Raw genomic sequence first — 14642 nt, 5'->3', positions numbered from 1 at the left:
GATTTACTGCAAAATATATACGGGCACAATATTTTAGGTTCAGGTAACCGATTTGATTCTTGAGAAAAGGTAAAAGATATCGTACTGACCTTTGCGACTTTTCCGCCGTAGCATCAAAACTGATGCTCTTAGGTATAGCTCCAGTCGACACATTCTTCACCGGCGGCGGACTAACACGTCTTTCCGTCACGATCTCCGAGTTAACATCCTGTGACGAACTCTTATCGGACACCGACGTCTCAGCAGAATTCACTGATAACGTACTCAGCGATATATTACTCGTACCCTCCCTCTTCTTCTCGATTTTCGACGACGAAATACTGACGATACTCGTACGAATTTCCGATTTTACTATTCGAGAAGTGAGATTATTAACTAAGTTTGCCGAAGTTGAGATTGTCGCGGAACTCATTCGAGTCATCAAATCGGTGATCGTTGATCTCGATTCTGATTCGGGTCGTTCGGTATCGATACCGGAATCGAATCGTCCGCCGTACATAGCGTTGAAGGAGCTCTCGCTGGAGTTGAGTGACCGGTCCATCATGTCATTGTCATCATAAGGTTTGGAGGTGGAGGGAAGATCGTATTTGGACGTGGAGGGGTAAGGTCGGTCGGGGGAGTGGTGGGGGGCGGGGAAGCTGTCGTCCACCCATTGGCTGGTCGCGTCTGATTGGCTGTTGGCATCCAACGTTGATTCGGTTTGAGCTCCACTGCTGAAAAGAGATTTTAGTTAGTCTCCGAAATGTGTAAATGAGTGTCACGGTTATTCGCACCTTCCTTATTTTAAGGGTTTTTTTTTTACATTTCTAGTATCTATTAATGACATCCAGTACGCAAGATATTACAGCTATAAGTAATTAATAAGATATATTACCTGTTCTGCGGCACAAAGTCGAAGACGTCAGGTGGCATCGGCGCCGGTGCACTCGTGCTCGGGCTCTCCGGCGCTGACGTCGCGTAGCATGTCATCACCTATGACATAACAATTAAATTATTATATTATGAATTTATTTATAAGGGGACTGCTTGACTAACTACATAAATAAAGTATTAACCATGTGTTTCGCTATGTTTCACCTGCGTCACTTTCCGTACCAGGAATATGTTTATTTGCCACCTGAGGATATTGTATGTAGGTTCCCAACAAGGAGATAATTTTTGAAATAGGTTCTGTAGTTTCAATGTGAACAAATAATGAAATCTTTATGACATCAGTAAAAGATAGGCAGCATATTTTTGAAAAAAAAAAGGATTACAACAGTCAACATTCGAAAACTTGAAATATGACGTCATTGTAACTTTGAAACGTTGATCAATATGTTTTTTTGATATTTGTATGTAACTCACCGGGTAACCATTAACGAGTATGCTCTTCCTGTTCTCTATATTGTACTGGTGGTGATTATGCGTCGCGTGCGGCAGGTCCAGCTCGCCGCCGCGGGATAGTGCTGCCGTCGCTGTCAGGTAGCCACAACCAGACCTAGGGGGAAAAACATTATGTATGTGGGTAAGTTTGTAAGGATGTGTGTAGGTTTGGAGAAATAAACCTCTTTGTTAGAGTAGGCATTAGAGATAAATAAGTCTGATAATCGAAGTCAAAGGTTTTAATATTGATATCAGAGTTTCTTACGGCACGTCAGTTGCTAGGCACTGTGATGTATTTAGTTTGTTTAAAAATTAATGTAAATTCAATAAATACAAATCAATTGAAACATTATTTTTATATGTATTTGTGTAAAATGTGCTATCAAGATTATTAACCTTTAGTTTAGTGCCTACATAATAGCGGTATAGGTAGGTACTTTTAGTTACCTGTTAGTTAAATTCGGTCGCGAGGTATGTCGTGGACTGCTCACTTCAGCACGTTTCACATTGCCGTTCTGAAACAAATTGAATTTAAAAATTTCACTTACATAGTACTTAAAAATATTCTAAAGTTTTATTTATAGACACTTATTGTGTATTGTTATATTGATTAAAAATGGATTGTACCTGATGGTTATTATTTCTGAAAGGCGGGTCATCTTGCTGTGACGGCCGACGCGGCCACGACGTGTCTGATCGCGCCGCTACTGACACACAGTCGTCGGTGTCCACCTGATAATATTGAAAACTTGAATACTAAACACATAAAGAAACAGCGTGACAAGATTTGCCAAGCGTAATTTATCGCACCTAGTATATTCTTCTATCTTATAAGCCCGACGAATTCCGCTAGTGTGAAAAGGCTGTACAGATCAACTGGTACTTTGTCCTGGCTATAATATGGTTCTCGCTAAACTCTTTCTTGCCATTGAACACAGAAAATTTTTAGGTGTCACCACATGCACTCTTGTGATCGGAATTTAGTTGCGGACCGTCATTGGGTTTACCGAGATCTCTGAAAATATTTAATTAAGCTTACCTCAGTATTCCGGTCGCTATCGGAGGCCAGCACGTCCATGCTCCAGGCGGACTCGCTGGCTGTCTCCGACACGTCCGGCGCGTTCGTGTTGCTCGTGCTAGTACCTGTGCATGGTAAATATTATGATGTCATGGCAGTTCAAAAATGCTTTTGAGACATTCTGACTTATGTGCGCTACCAGTAATGACGTTCAAATGACAACCGAGACTCGTTAATTTAACGTGCTTTTCGTGACAGGGAGGGAACTGTTTTGACAAGATCACTGACCGCGCTAAGCTTTGTTAAAACTTCACCGATCGAACCGTGCTGCTGGTACTTAGCCATGAGCTGTTCTCACAATCACTTTGTGATTTTCTAAAATATTGACTTGATCAATTTATTTATAACAGAAGTAAATACGGCTTATTTACAGCACATGATATAAATATGGTACGAAAAGTCTCCTCCTTTTATAAAGTTAGTTTAAATGTCCTAGTTTATGCACGTACCCTGGCTGGCAGCGACTTGTGTCTGGTCGCAGGAGTCGCCGATGGTCTCGGAGTCTGACGCCAGCACGTCTGTACTCCAAGTGTCTGACATTATGCTGATGGTCTCGTCACCTTCTAGCAGCTTCTGAACAAGAAAAGAAGGGGTGTGATTACGTATTTAATTTGAGGCAAAAGTTAGATAAGAAACTTTGAAGATTTGTTTTTAAATAACAAAAGAAGTCGGTGAAATAAAACTTCTATTTAATTTTTTAGGAAAAGTCAACTGAATTCTGTAAATAAAGATGGGTCAATAAAATTGCCCTTTTTGCTGTGGATGCAGTGTTAAGGGGTGTCAGATTTTTACTGACAAAATCCACCATGTTCCTTCTAGAGCCCTTTATGTACCAGGACCACCGTAACTTTTTTGAACAATCCCGCAGCCCCGGCAGGCCTTGGCCTTGGTAGACCCTGCTGGGTAGACAGACTCACCTTAATCTCAAACTTGCAGAACTTGTCTTCAATATCGTTCCTGGTCTGCTTGAGGAGTTTAGCGTGAGCGTGGTGCACGGAGACTGGCACTGCTCGTCGGGCCGGCTCGGCGGCTTCGCCCTCCGTCACCTGCGAGGAGGGCGTCTCGCGACCTGAGATGTTGGGGCTGCCGCGACCGCTTACATTGGCTGATACCTGGTGAAAACGGTTATTGATGATGATTAGATATGGTTACTGAGAAGTTTGCACACCATTTTTGCCTACCAGCATTACAATGGAAGTGGTGAAGGGCGGTTTTGAGGCTGTCATTTATGAAATTGGATTAGAATCTGTTCGGAAAACCCGAGAAAATAATCCGCTTATGTGTAAGTGTTGCTACACGTTTGGGCCGTGTTTAATCAAAGCGTTATCAGAAATTTTGACTGAATAAAATATATAATCCTGTTTTTTTATTTACCAAACTTAGCACACAAACAAGCACACATTGCCAACTTTTTATTAAATCAAAACTACACTAGCGATTTTTGTTAATTGGCCCACAGACATACCATATTGTATACTCACAGAACTTTTAACAGGCATTTTTTTTTACTAACAAAATATAACTCACCATATCAGACAAGTTATCATTCTGGTCTTCAGTTTCGAGCTCCAGACTGGACGTGACGCTGTGATTGGACGCCGCCTCCGACACCGCTTCTAAGTTATCTGATGTATTGCCCAGGGATACCTCGTCGTGGGATACTGAGAACCTGGTGAATAAATACTTCAGTTAATTTAACTTACTAAATGTTATGAACATAGATTAGTATGCTACATGTTGTAACACTTCAAAAATGTGTTTGGAATTCTTAAATGGATGACGTCACATAACAACGATATCAGATTTTTTTGTTAGGTTCGTGATTACACACATTTTACGTAGACGAGATTTCAAGCCACCATTCCAAACATGTATTGCATTATATCTTAGTATTTTTTAACATTTTGTTATAATCAAAAATATCCGCGATTCCCCTATTTTTTACTAATCTGAAAGACAGACTAATTAAAAGCACATTTTTTTACTTTGTCAGCACGCCTATTAAGTGACATCGCCGACCTCTGAGGAAGATTAGGCGAGTAGATACATAATGTATCTTCGCAACCAAAGCACCTATCTCTCTTCACATCTCCAACAGAAAATAATCTCTAATACCATTCAAATAGTGTTCAAAATCACGTACCTAGTTCTCTTCTGTACCGGAGCACCCGGCCCAGCAACTGCAAGCGCGGAGCCCGTATCGTCTGCGTCACCTGCTTCTGAGCCGCCATAGTAACATTCTAGAACCTTCGATTCGGGGATTAGACCTGGATGATAGAAGCGAATATATAATGAACTGAAGAAAATCTCATATTTCTATTTTGTTTGTGTCTTAATTTTACACACTAAAATAATAATGAATAGCACCAATATCAAACAAATAAAAAGTAAAACTTTTCCCATACTATTTTTTCTATAATGTATTTAAGAAGTAATTTACTTTGCATATCGTGACATACAGAAGAAATAAATTTAAGTTCATAAAAATTGGTCAATTGAAAACCTCAATTTGAGGTTATAAGCTTGGCATCTGGAAAATCATCCAGAGTACACCTTTTGTGGACGTCGGTTAGCAAAAGTTTAGAATTTCATAAATAGACAAAGTTTCATCAAACAAACAGGGTACATTTAACCCCCAAAACCACCATCACTCACCCACATAATCATGTTCCTCGACATTAGCCAGCTTGATGACCAGGACCTCAAGCTGTTCCACCTGACTATCCTCCTTGCTTCCACTGCCGTTCACCGGCTTATCGTCCCCGGACGAGGCTAGTGAGGAGTTGGAACTGGCACTCCGGGGGAGACGAGGTCTCTGGACTTTTGCAAGAATGCTCTTCTTGTTGGAGTGACCGTTCTCGACTGGGGACGGGTCTTTGGATTCTGTTGGTGTTGATTGCCTGTGAAGGTATGGATGTTTAGAAATTTAGTTTATTGGTCGTAACATCATTAAGTCTTTGAAACTTACAAAATTCGAATATCTTGTTTTCTTTTGATTTTTCGTTTAATACAAGTATTACTGGCATGGCGCCCGCGTTATAAAGGCGGGAACACACGCTAGCAGTGCAAGCGCATTTGCGCGGACGTGTAGTAATTTTTTGTTGACGAACAAATGCTCACGAACAGTTTTAGGTGGAAGCTTCAAAAATGTTATGTAATGATCAATTTGCCGGACCTCCTTTGAAGAGAGTAAATAATAGTTCCTGTCTATACACATTGTTATAGTATGTTACCTGTATTTAGAGAGGTCAGGCATCTTGCGCAGCAGGTCATGTAGGCGGCTGCGGTAGTTAGGCTCCGACGTATGCAATATGGCGGCTAGCCGGCTCGCACAAGCTTCGCCGTTACTTGAACTTTCACTGCTTGATTCACTACTGTAGGCAAAAATACCAGAAGCATTAATATATTTTATATCTTCCCTATATGTACTGCTAGAGTACTCGGTGTTCTGATAAATAAATAGTCTGTAGTCCAAAAGTTAAAACAATAAATAAAAATCTACTGTCTACTGTGTTTAGGTTGTACACAGACCATTGCGATTGGTATATTTGTGGTAGATGTCATAACTGAAACAAGAGGCTTTGCCATATTTTATCATATTCAATCTGAAATGATCATGATTTTTTTTAAACTTTCTTTTGTAACGGTATCGGCAGCTGTACATAAACTCAAATGATGTCCTAGTGACCAATATTAAACAATTTTTTATGTAGAAGTTACCTTAAAGCTGCGGCTTCAGCGACGGGTCCACTTGACTGATCATCAGCTGTCACGCTCGGCGTATTGTTGTTTAGCTTTGATGAAATGCGCTTCAGAAACGTTATCTGCAACCAAAAAATATTGTCAATCCACAATAGTTACCATCGTAGTAGGCACCAGGTACATCATTTAGTAATTTTTATATCAGGAAGTATGCCTACAGGGAGACTACATAAGGAAGTACATAAAAGGGTCAGAAAATAATCAAGTGTTAAAAATAGGAATATATAAAGAAGTATATAAGAAAGAATATAAGAGGAGTACCTATATAAAACAATGTTTAAGGAAGTAGGTACGTAGGGGGAGTAGATAAAGGAGTACACAACGGCAGTACATAAAGCAGTATAGGAATATTTTTTGAAGGAGTGCGCAACAAAAATGAGAGGTTCCGAATCACTAAGAGAACATATAAAAACAAATTCTGGGATAAAATCTTACACTATCTATTCTTAATAAAACGAAGAATAGGTACGTGTGCAAAGCAACGCACGCTATAGGTCAGTGCTGCAATATTGTGCTAGAAACGCGCAAGGCGGCGGACGCGGCGCTGAGCGCGGGGTTGTTCCACGCATGCGCAAGACGGGGTTGCGAGGCACCGGCATGGCGAACTGTGAGTACTGTGACGGCGATCGACAGAGACTCAGCGCAAGCGCTATCGTGACGACGCGTGCTAACACGTTCCCGCGTAACCGACGCCGGCGCCGCGGTCCCTCGCTGTAGTTGCGGTCCGTGTTCTTTCGAATTTATCACAAATACGATACCTAGAGAGGCATAGAGAGCGACTCGCCTCTGTACTACACTAGACACTGACCAACAGCTGCGCATCGTGCGGCGTGAAGAGCGCGACGGTGGTGTGCAGGCGCGCGTCGGTGGCGATGCGCGGCGACTCGGCCCCTCTGTACTACACTAGACACTGACCAACAGCTGCGCATCGTGCGGCGTGAAGAGCGCGACGGTGGTGTGCAGGCGCGCGTCGGTGGCGATGCGCGGCGACTCGGCCCCTCTGTACTACACTAGACACTGACCAACAGCTGCGCATCGTGCGGCGTGAAGAGCGCGACGGTGGTGTGCAGGCGCGCGTCGGTGGCGATGCGCGGCGACTCGGCCCCTCTGTACTACACTAGACACTGACCAACAGCTGCGCATCGTGCGGCGTGAAGAGCGCGACGGTGGTGTGCAGGCGCGCGTCGGTGGCGATGCGCGGCGACTCGGCCCTCTGTACTACACTAGACACTGACCAACAGCTGCGCATCGTGCGGCGTGAAGAGCGCGACGGTGGTGTGCAGGCGCGCGTCGGTGGCGATGCGCGGCGACTCGGCCCCTCTGTACTACACTAGACACTGACCAACAGCTGCGCATCGTGCGGCGTGAAGAGCGCGACGGTGGTGTGCAGGCGCGCGTCGGTGGCGATGCGCGGCGACTCGGCCCCTCTGTACTACACTAGACACTGACCAACAGCTGCGCATCGTGCGGCGTGAAGAGCGCGACGGTGGTGTGCAGGCGCGCGTCGGTGGCGATGCGCGGCGACTCGGCCCTCTGTACTACACTAGACACTGACCAACAGCTGCGCATCGTGCGGCGTGAAGAGCGCGACGGTGGTGTGCAGGCGCGCGTCGGTGGCGATGCGCGGCGACTCGGCGTGGGCGTGGGGCTGGGCGGCGGCGGGCGCCATGGCCCACGCCTCGCTCGCCACGTTCTCGATCAGCGTCCATACGCAGGAACGCTCGAACTTTACGTACACGTCGCGGACTTTCGCTTCCACCTGCAAAGTCAAAAATATTTTTTTTATGCATCAGCTTAAAGATACAAGACACATACTGTAAGTTACACAGAATATGACGTGGTTCAGTAGTGGTCATGTTCTCTTACCTCCTGATACTTGGCGAGGCAGAGCATCTGTATGATCTGCGCGATCTGTATGAGGTTGAAGCGCGCGATGTACGACACCGGCACTTCGACCACGCCGTGTGCCTCGGGGTTCACGATGGCGGGGCAGATGAAGTGGTTCAGTATAAGGTCCGTACATATCGCGTGCAGTTCGCGGTCTGATGTTCTGAGTCAACAATGAAGGAAAAAAATATTTTAAAAAATGCTTTTAAAGGACGCTTGGTAGCGAAAAGGGAGACCTTTGCTCAGCAGTGGGACTGTATCGGATAAGAAAAAAGACGTTTTTCTGAATCGGTATTCCTATTCCGTTACATAACGCGATAGAAATTTATTTATAACCAACTTATGAAATGCCTAAGTCCTATCTAATAAAAACACTAGGTTTTAACCCGTTATTAGTCACGTACTGGACAACTGCGTAGTAGAACTTAAGATGATATCAACATTCTTTACATACTTATGAATACTAAGATTAAGGGCAAACAGAAGCCGAGTTTATATCCTTTCGACACGGCCACTGCTAGTATTCAAAGGATCAAGATAAGATTACTCCGGGATTTGATTTGATACAAGTGAACATTTTCAGACTACCCGAAAAGGAGGAGCTTGTCAATTTGGATAGCTGTATGTTATTATTATATCATTTTTATTTCAAAGTTTATGCTGAGAAGTTTATTTCTAGCCTATTAAAACACAGCATATAAAGATACCTTGCAAAAATATTGAGCCACATTTGTTTAACAACAAAAAATCTACTCAGCACACGCTAAAAAGATTCATTCAAAGCTTAATTCAGATAATGTAAAGCAGTATTTATGTACAGAAAAAATCCTGTCATACATAATTCACTAACCTGGAATGCTGTTTCAATAGATGAACAATCTGCTGTACAATCCAGGCAATAGTTGCGGGGAAGTTGGGCCAGTGTTCCCTCAGGGACGCGATAAACTTGCTGGTTAGGTTGTACAAGGATTGAATGGTCCACTTGCGGTACCGGGCTACTTTGGCCGCGTACTCTTGGCTGTTGGGCTGGCCGAATTTCTTGACGCGGTCCGCTGGAGAGAACCTGTGGGTTTTTGGAAACATTGTAGGATATAAGAATAAGATTAACTTTATTTGCTAGAGACACATAACCAGCAAAATTTGAACATTTGCGTCAATGAATTTGATACCAAAGAAAATACACTTCAATTATTTCTGCTAAACTAAGAAATTTGAATTTTTGGTTGGTCCTTTACAAAGGAACTACATGAGTTCCTTTGTTTAACTGTATAAACCAGTATTAACCAGATAAATAGATTTTGTAAGTTCTATTGAAAGCTAAACTATCTACCTATGTGTTTATTAGTTTTGCCTCATAATCGTTCTTTGCGCACAAAATCACACTACTTCAAAGATCAAAGGCATTCTAACATTTAAAGACACGTCTATTTCAAACTAATATGCAAGTGCAGGAACGTAATAATTTATCTCGTAACGCGCATGCGTTATGATCGATTGTCTCGCAAATAAAAATAGATAGCTCAAAATAGAACTAGGAACTGCTAACTGCGAAATACCGTGCATTCTTGAAGTTTACATAAATAACTAACTAAAAAATAAAGAAATAATCGAAAAGATTTCAAGTTCAGAGAAACAAATAATATGACAATTTCTATTGCTGGCGTGTTTCCTATTCAAAGAAAATGTACTAGGTAATAAAATTTCAAGGGTTAAAAACTTTAAAATACGGAGTTATCGACAATGCATTTATACATTTAGAATGTAGTGCAACAGTAAGCTGCAATAAACGAATCAAACCCAACAGTGTAAAATTAATTGCTAATCACGTCGAGCTTGAAATGTAATTAAAATTGAATGAATGGCACGCATAGTAAGACTGTTTTCATATAAACTGAAAATTACTAATACATACCTACTTATTAATCTTTTTATATGTATTTTGTACCATTATTTTTTCTTCAATTTTCGGCTAAACTGGTAAGCTTTTTTAGTTTTGAATCACCACTGGGAGGCAATATGTTACCTATCCTTTTAAAAAAGACGTCATGGGCCAGAAAGACAAAAGGCACCAAGAAACCATTTTAAAACCAAATATTGCTTTAAAAGGTACTATTTCATTCTACCCCTATCGCACGTATGGTATTTGAAGTAAAGAACCATTAATGATAAAATTGTTTATAGTATATATTGAAAAGAACATTGATAGCCACGTCTGATCTCAAAGAGCGAAGTATAAATATTTACATTATATATAACAGTTTAGACACCTGCATTTGTTTTTAAAACAATGTATGTGTGAACAAACACTGGGCAATATTGAACCTTCTAAGAGTGAAGTTAAGGTTCAAATTAGTTCGCATATAAGATGAGCCGGTGCAAGCCACATGTAACAGTTTTGGGCCTATAAAATCTTGATGATGCGTAAAACAGCGTCTAGCCGTCTGTGATGCCTTATAGACACACACACACATACGGGTATTATTGGATCGGTCAACTAATTTATCGGTTCCAAGTGTTCCAACTGTTGTAATTAATTTTCTACATTATCCATATCATTCTAGATCACTCACCTCTCCATAGCCTTATCAGGATCGATATCCAGGAAGAACTCGTCTTCATGCAGCACCGCCATCACGGGGTTCTGTAGCGCAGCCACTAGGAACCGGCGAGCTGGCGTGTGACCCTCTCGGTAGACCACGTACAGGGGGGATAGAAGGCACTTGCCGGTGTGGAATAACCTGGAATATTCTGGAACACTCACCTCTCCATAGCCTTATCAGGATCGATATCCAGGAAGAACTCGGCCTCATGCAGCACAGCCATCACGGGGTTCTTTAGCGCAGCCACTAGGAATTGGCGCACTGGCGTGTGACCATCTCGGTAGACCGCGTATAATGAGGAGAGGGCACAATTGCCTCTGCGGAATCATCTAGAATCTTTTAGAACACTTACCTCTCCATAGCCTTATCAGGATCGATATCTAGGAAGAACTCGTCTTCATGCAGCACCGCCATCACGGGGTTCTGTAGCGCTGCCACTAGAAATTGGCGAGCCGGCGTGTGACCGTCTCGGTATACCGCGTACAGAGATGAAAGGGCACACTTGCCTGTGCGGAATAATCTGCAATGGGGGTAGGAGGTTAGGAGGCAGAAAAATCGAAGTCTATACTAATATTCAAAAGCTGTGCTGATGAGTGTGTATTTGCAATAATCCGGGAACTACTGGAGCGATTTGAAAAACCCTTTCCCTCGGGACGAGGGAAGATCCGCGAGGAGCAACTAGTCGTTTAATACATACTCGCTGGCTTTATTTTTCTTCTTGAGGAAATGTACATAATCTCTGGAGATACAAAATCTTCTAGTCACAATGTGTAACATTAAGTTGTAAATGTTTGCGTTAATGGTTCGATTCATTGTCCAGTTTCATTCATAGCAATGTAGTCGGGATGACCAACAACCATGAATGAAATAGTTGAAAAGGAAAATCTATTTTCGTGTTCGGTAAATTCTTGATTCACACGAAATGCGTCAATGATGCGGTTAGTTGATAATAATTAAAGTTTCTATGTGTCATTTTCCCGCAATTGATTCACTATTTCCACAAAATAAACAACATGATTAAAAGCAAAGGTTTATTAATTCAATCATTTTCCCTTAATCATGACGTATGTAAAATGTATAATTCAAGTAAAATTTGCATCAATATTGGATGAACAATTCAAAATTTTCTAAACTGTTAACTTACCAGAGTACTCATCTATTTTTTAAAAGTTTAGGACGACAAGTAAATTTTCACGTTTGCATTCTTACGAAAGTATAACCGTGTAAGTTGTTAGAGACTTGAAAATGTTGATTTGTTCAATAACTTTTGATGCTGACTATAAAATGTACATACAATTTTTTGCAACTTACTTTCTCGGATCACTCGAAGTAGCCAACTGGTGTTTGATGAGCGACCTGACGACGGCCAGGAACCTGGTCCTATCGGAAGCAGACCTGCAGCTTCCGTACAGCCCGGCTACTAGAGCTGATGGTAGACTGGGCGGGATGTGGTCTTCGCCTAGGAGTAGGCAAAGGGAGACTAGGTGAGGAGATTCTCGGAGCCATCCTAGGAGCTCGCCTAAGGCTGTCACCTCCTGTTGAAGAGTTATTGGGTATTTTAATACGTTGCTAGAACTTATCTAAGTTTCAACATTCTTAAAAATTTCTTCTCAGTGCGAGAAGAGGCGCAGCGCAGGTGCAAAAGGACGATGATGGCTTTAACCAAGAAATCTTCAGAAAAATTGCTATATTTCTTAAGAACCTCCTTCTCTTTTAAAGTCGATTATAACGAATGGTATTTCCTTGAAGTAAACATAAACTTTGCAACCCTAAGGGGTTTTCAATACATGTGCGAGTGTAAGCGTATGCGTTTGTATTCGAAATTAAAATATCGTAACTTAATTCCCCTTAAAACCAAGCCCATACATAACATTCAAGTCTACTCATTTCCCTTCACAAAGAACATCATTTTCATACACTCTTGACCTACGACAACGATGACGCACTGGCGACAGGTCACAGGCTCACCGCGCATGTCCCAATTACAATGTCCGTCCCATCCTGAGAGATTATGCCCCAAGTGCTTTTGTTTGAGACTAATATGGCTAGCTGTTTGTAGTATACGGTGGTGGTGGGGATTATATAGATCTATGCTACTAATAGTAATACTTCAAATGCGAAATGTTAAAACAGTTCAATCGTTTTGAAATAGAATGAGTAACTTGGTAATTTTGCAACAACTCAGATAGTTTATTTTTTTATCGAGATAAATATTTAAAATCTATGTCGTAAGATTAATATTTGCCGGTGCATAACGCAGTTAATGCAGGATGAGCGTGTTCTTGCGAAATTATAGCGTTTTCGTTGATTATTTATTTCCTTTCGTGAACCTTGCAATTTTTGGTACAATATGATGCATATAGGTAAAAAGGTAAAGGAAAACATCTTGAGGAAACCTGGACTATTCATAGAGTCTGAAATACTCAATCCTCTCAATCCTTCTCCGTGTGAGAGGAGGCCTGAGCTCAGCAGTGGGACGATAAAAAGGCTGTAACAGTAACAGAAACAGATGCATATAGCGCTTAACGCTCTTGGGTGGCAACAACGCAGTTTCCGCTACCTACAGGCAAGCAAAACCAACATTGTTTTAAAACAAAAGCGCAGTCAAATGACCGCTGCAACATTTGAATTTACTATTTAGCAAGTCGTGTGTACGTTGCTACCCCAACTTCCTGCATTCGTAGGTCAACTGTTGTTTACAATTCATGCGAATGAATAGCGCATTGTGCGACCTGTTGGCATGCTAATTTACGTGCACTTTGTGCATTGAGATTTGTGTAGAAAGTTAAGCAACCATTCATATGACGATTCTTTTGGACCTTCATGCAACCATGCGAGTAGCCTCTTAATCTCAAGTAGGTATGAATGTGCGAGTTAGTGTCCAGGTCAAAATCAAAATCGTTTATTAAAACTTGGCTGCAAAACAGCACGCTTTGAACGTCAAAATTTACAAAAGGTAGCTCCCAAAACGTGTACCCTTCGCCATTTCTATGTGTTTTAGGTCAGACAAGTACAAATGTAACTTTTTTAAGTTGAATTTACTTCCTGAGTACATCTTGGGCACCAATAACTGTGCTCATCAGTGGGACAACGATTTTGATAAAGAAATCAGCGTTTATTTGTAAAGGATTTCAGTTTGAGTAAGAATTTAATCAGTCTAATAGTTACGCAAGAGAGGAATGTGATACTCTCAGATTGTGACGTCAAACCAATGAAGAGGAGGTAGTACGTATAATCTTAAAGGCTTATATACCAGGCATAACATACTATGTACTAACTTCTATACTAATAACATAAAGAGCGAAAGAGTGTGTGTTTCTTACGATGTAGGAGTAACCTTCGGATCTAATGAGCCTATTTTGAAAATACTTTTACGACTGTGCTAAGGTAGTGCAGTCTACTTTGACCAATGGAAGCTAAATTATTTATACGTTCGAGGTTTTATTCTATTCAAATACGGGAAGTAGTTCTTCTAATACACAGGTGAAAATATAGGTATAGATACCTAGATATAACTATATCCTAAGTACACAAGTAAACACGTTAGAAATAAGTAGTTGTGTACTCATAACACACGTTATACTTCCTGTTGACGTAGGTCAAGAAAGGGATTGTTTACTGCGTATGAGCCGCTCATATTGTTCGTGTTAATTGGGTTAGCACGGTGCAAGAAGGTTGGTTGAACTTTATATGTATTATTGCACTGTATGAGAGGATAAAGTTGGGAAACTGAAATTATACTGCATTAGAATAGGATTCAACATTTGGGGAATGACAGGTTTTGTCCTAACTTTTACTACCTGTCCTTGTAGTACCATTGTTTTCTTTCAATTTCCTTTAAATCTACGCTATGGTAATGATTTACCTACTTGAGCAATGCATTTTCCGTATTGCAAAGTCACGATACACTTCCAACAAAAGCACCTACGGAATTATTTTCTAAATCAATT

The 14642-nt window shown here is 41.4% G+C and overlaps 1 protein-coding gene across 1 annotated transcript in view; it reads right to left on the bottom strand.

The window, feature by feature from the left end:
- Positions 1–14642, bottom strand: part of LOC110379841 (GTPase-activating protein and VPS9 domain-containing protein 1) — a 39210-nt gene that overhangs the window by 11502 nt on the left and 13066 nt on the right. Inside the window, exons 2-19 of the mRNA XM_064034661.1 lie at positions 12004–12227; positions 11045–11212; positions 8943–9155; positions 8072–8255; positions 7761–7964; positions 6164–6267; positions 5677–5817; positions 5099–5343; positions 4587–4710; positions 3971–4112; positions 3361–3555; positions 2893–3016; positions 2405–2508; positions 1993–2097; positions 1813–1880; positions 1348–1480; positions 875–972; positions 90–713 (exon numbers count right to left, since the gene is read on the bottom strand). Coding sequence (XP_063890731.1) covers positions 90–713; positions 875–972; positions 1348–1480; positions 1813–1880; positions 1993–2097; positions 2405–2508; positions 2893–3016; positions 3361–3555; positions 3971–4112; positions 4587–4710; positions 5099–5343; positions 5677–5817; positions 6164–6267; positions 7761–7964; positions 8072–8255; positions 8943–9155; positions 11045–11212; positions 12004–12227 — 3200 coding nt within the window. The remainder of the gene's footprint in view (positions 1–89; positions 714–874; positions 973–1347; positions 1481–1812; positions 1881–1992; positions 2098–2404; positions 2509–2892; positions 3017–3360; positions 3556–3970; positions 4113–4586; positions 4711–5098; positions 5344–5676; positions 5818–6163; positions 6268–7760; positions 7965–8071; positions 8256–8942; positions 9156–11044; positions 11213–12003; positions 12228–14642) is intronic.

This window comes from Helicoverpa armigera, chromosome 5, assembly GCF_030705265.1.
Source record: "Helicoverpa armigera isolate CAAS_96S chromosome 5, ASM3070526v1, whole genome shotgun sequence".
Taxonomy (NCBI): Eukaryota; Metazoa; Arthropoda; class Insecta; order Lepidoptera; family Noctuidae; genus Helicoverpa; species Helicoverpa armigera.
This window is presented reverse-complemented; position numbering and strand designations above follow the sequence as displayed.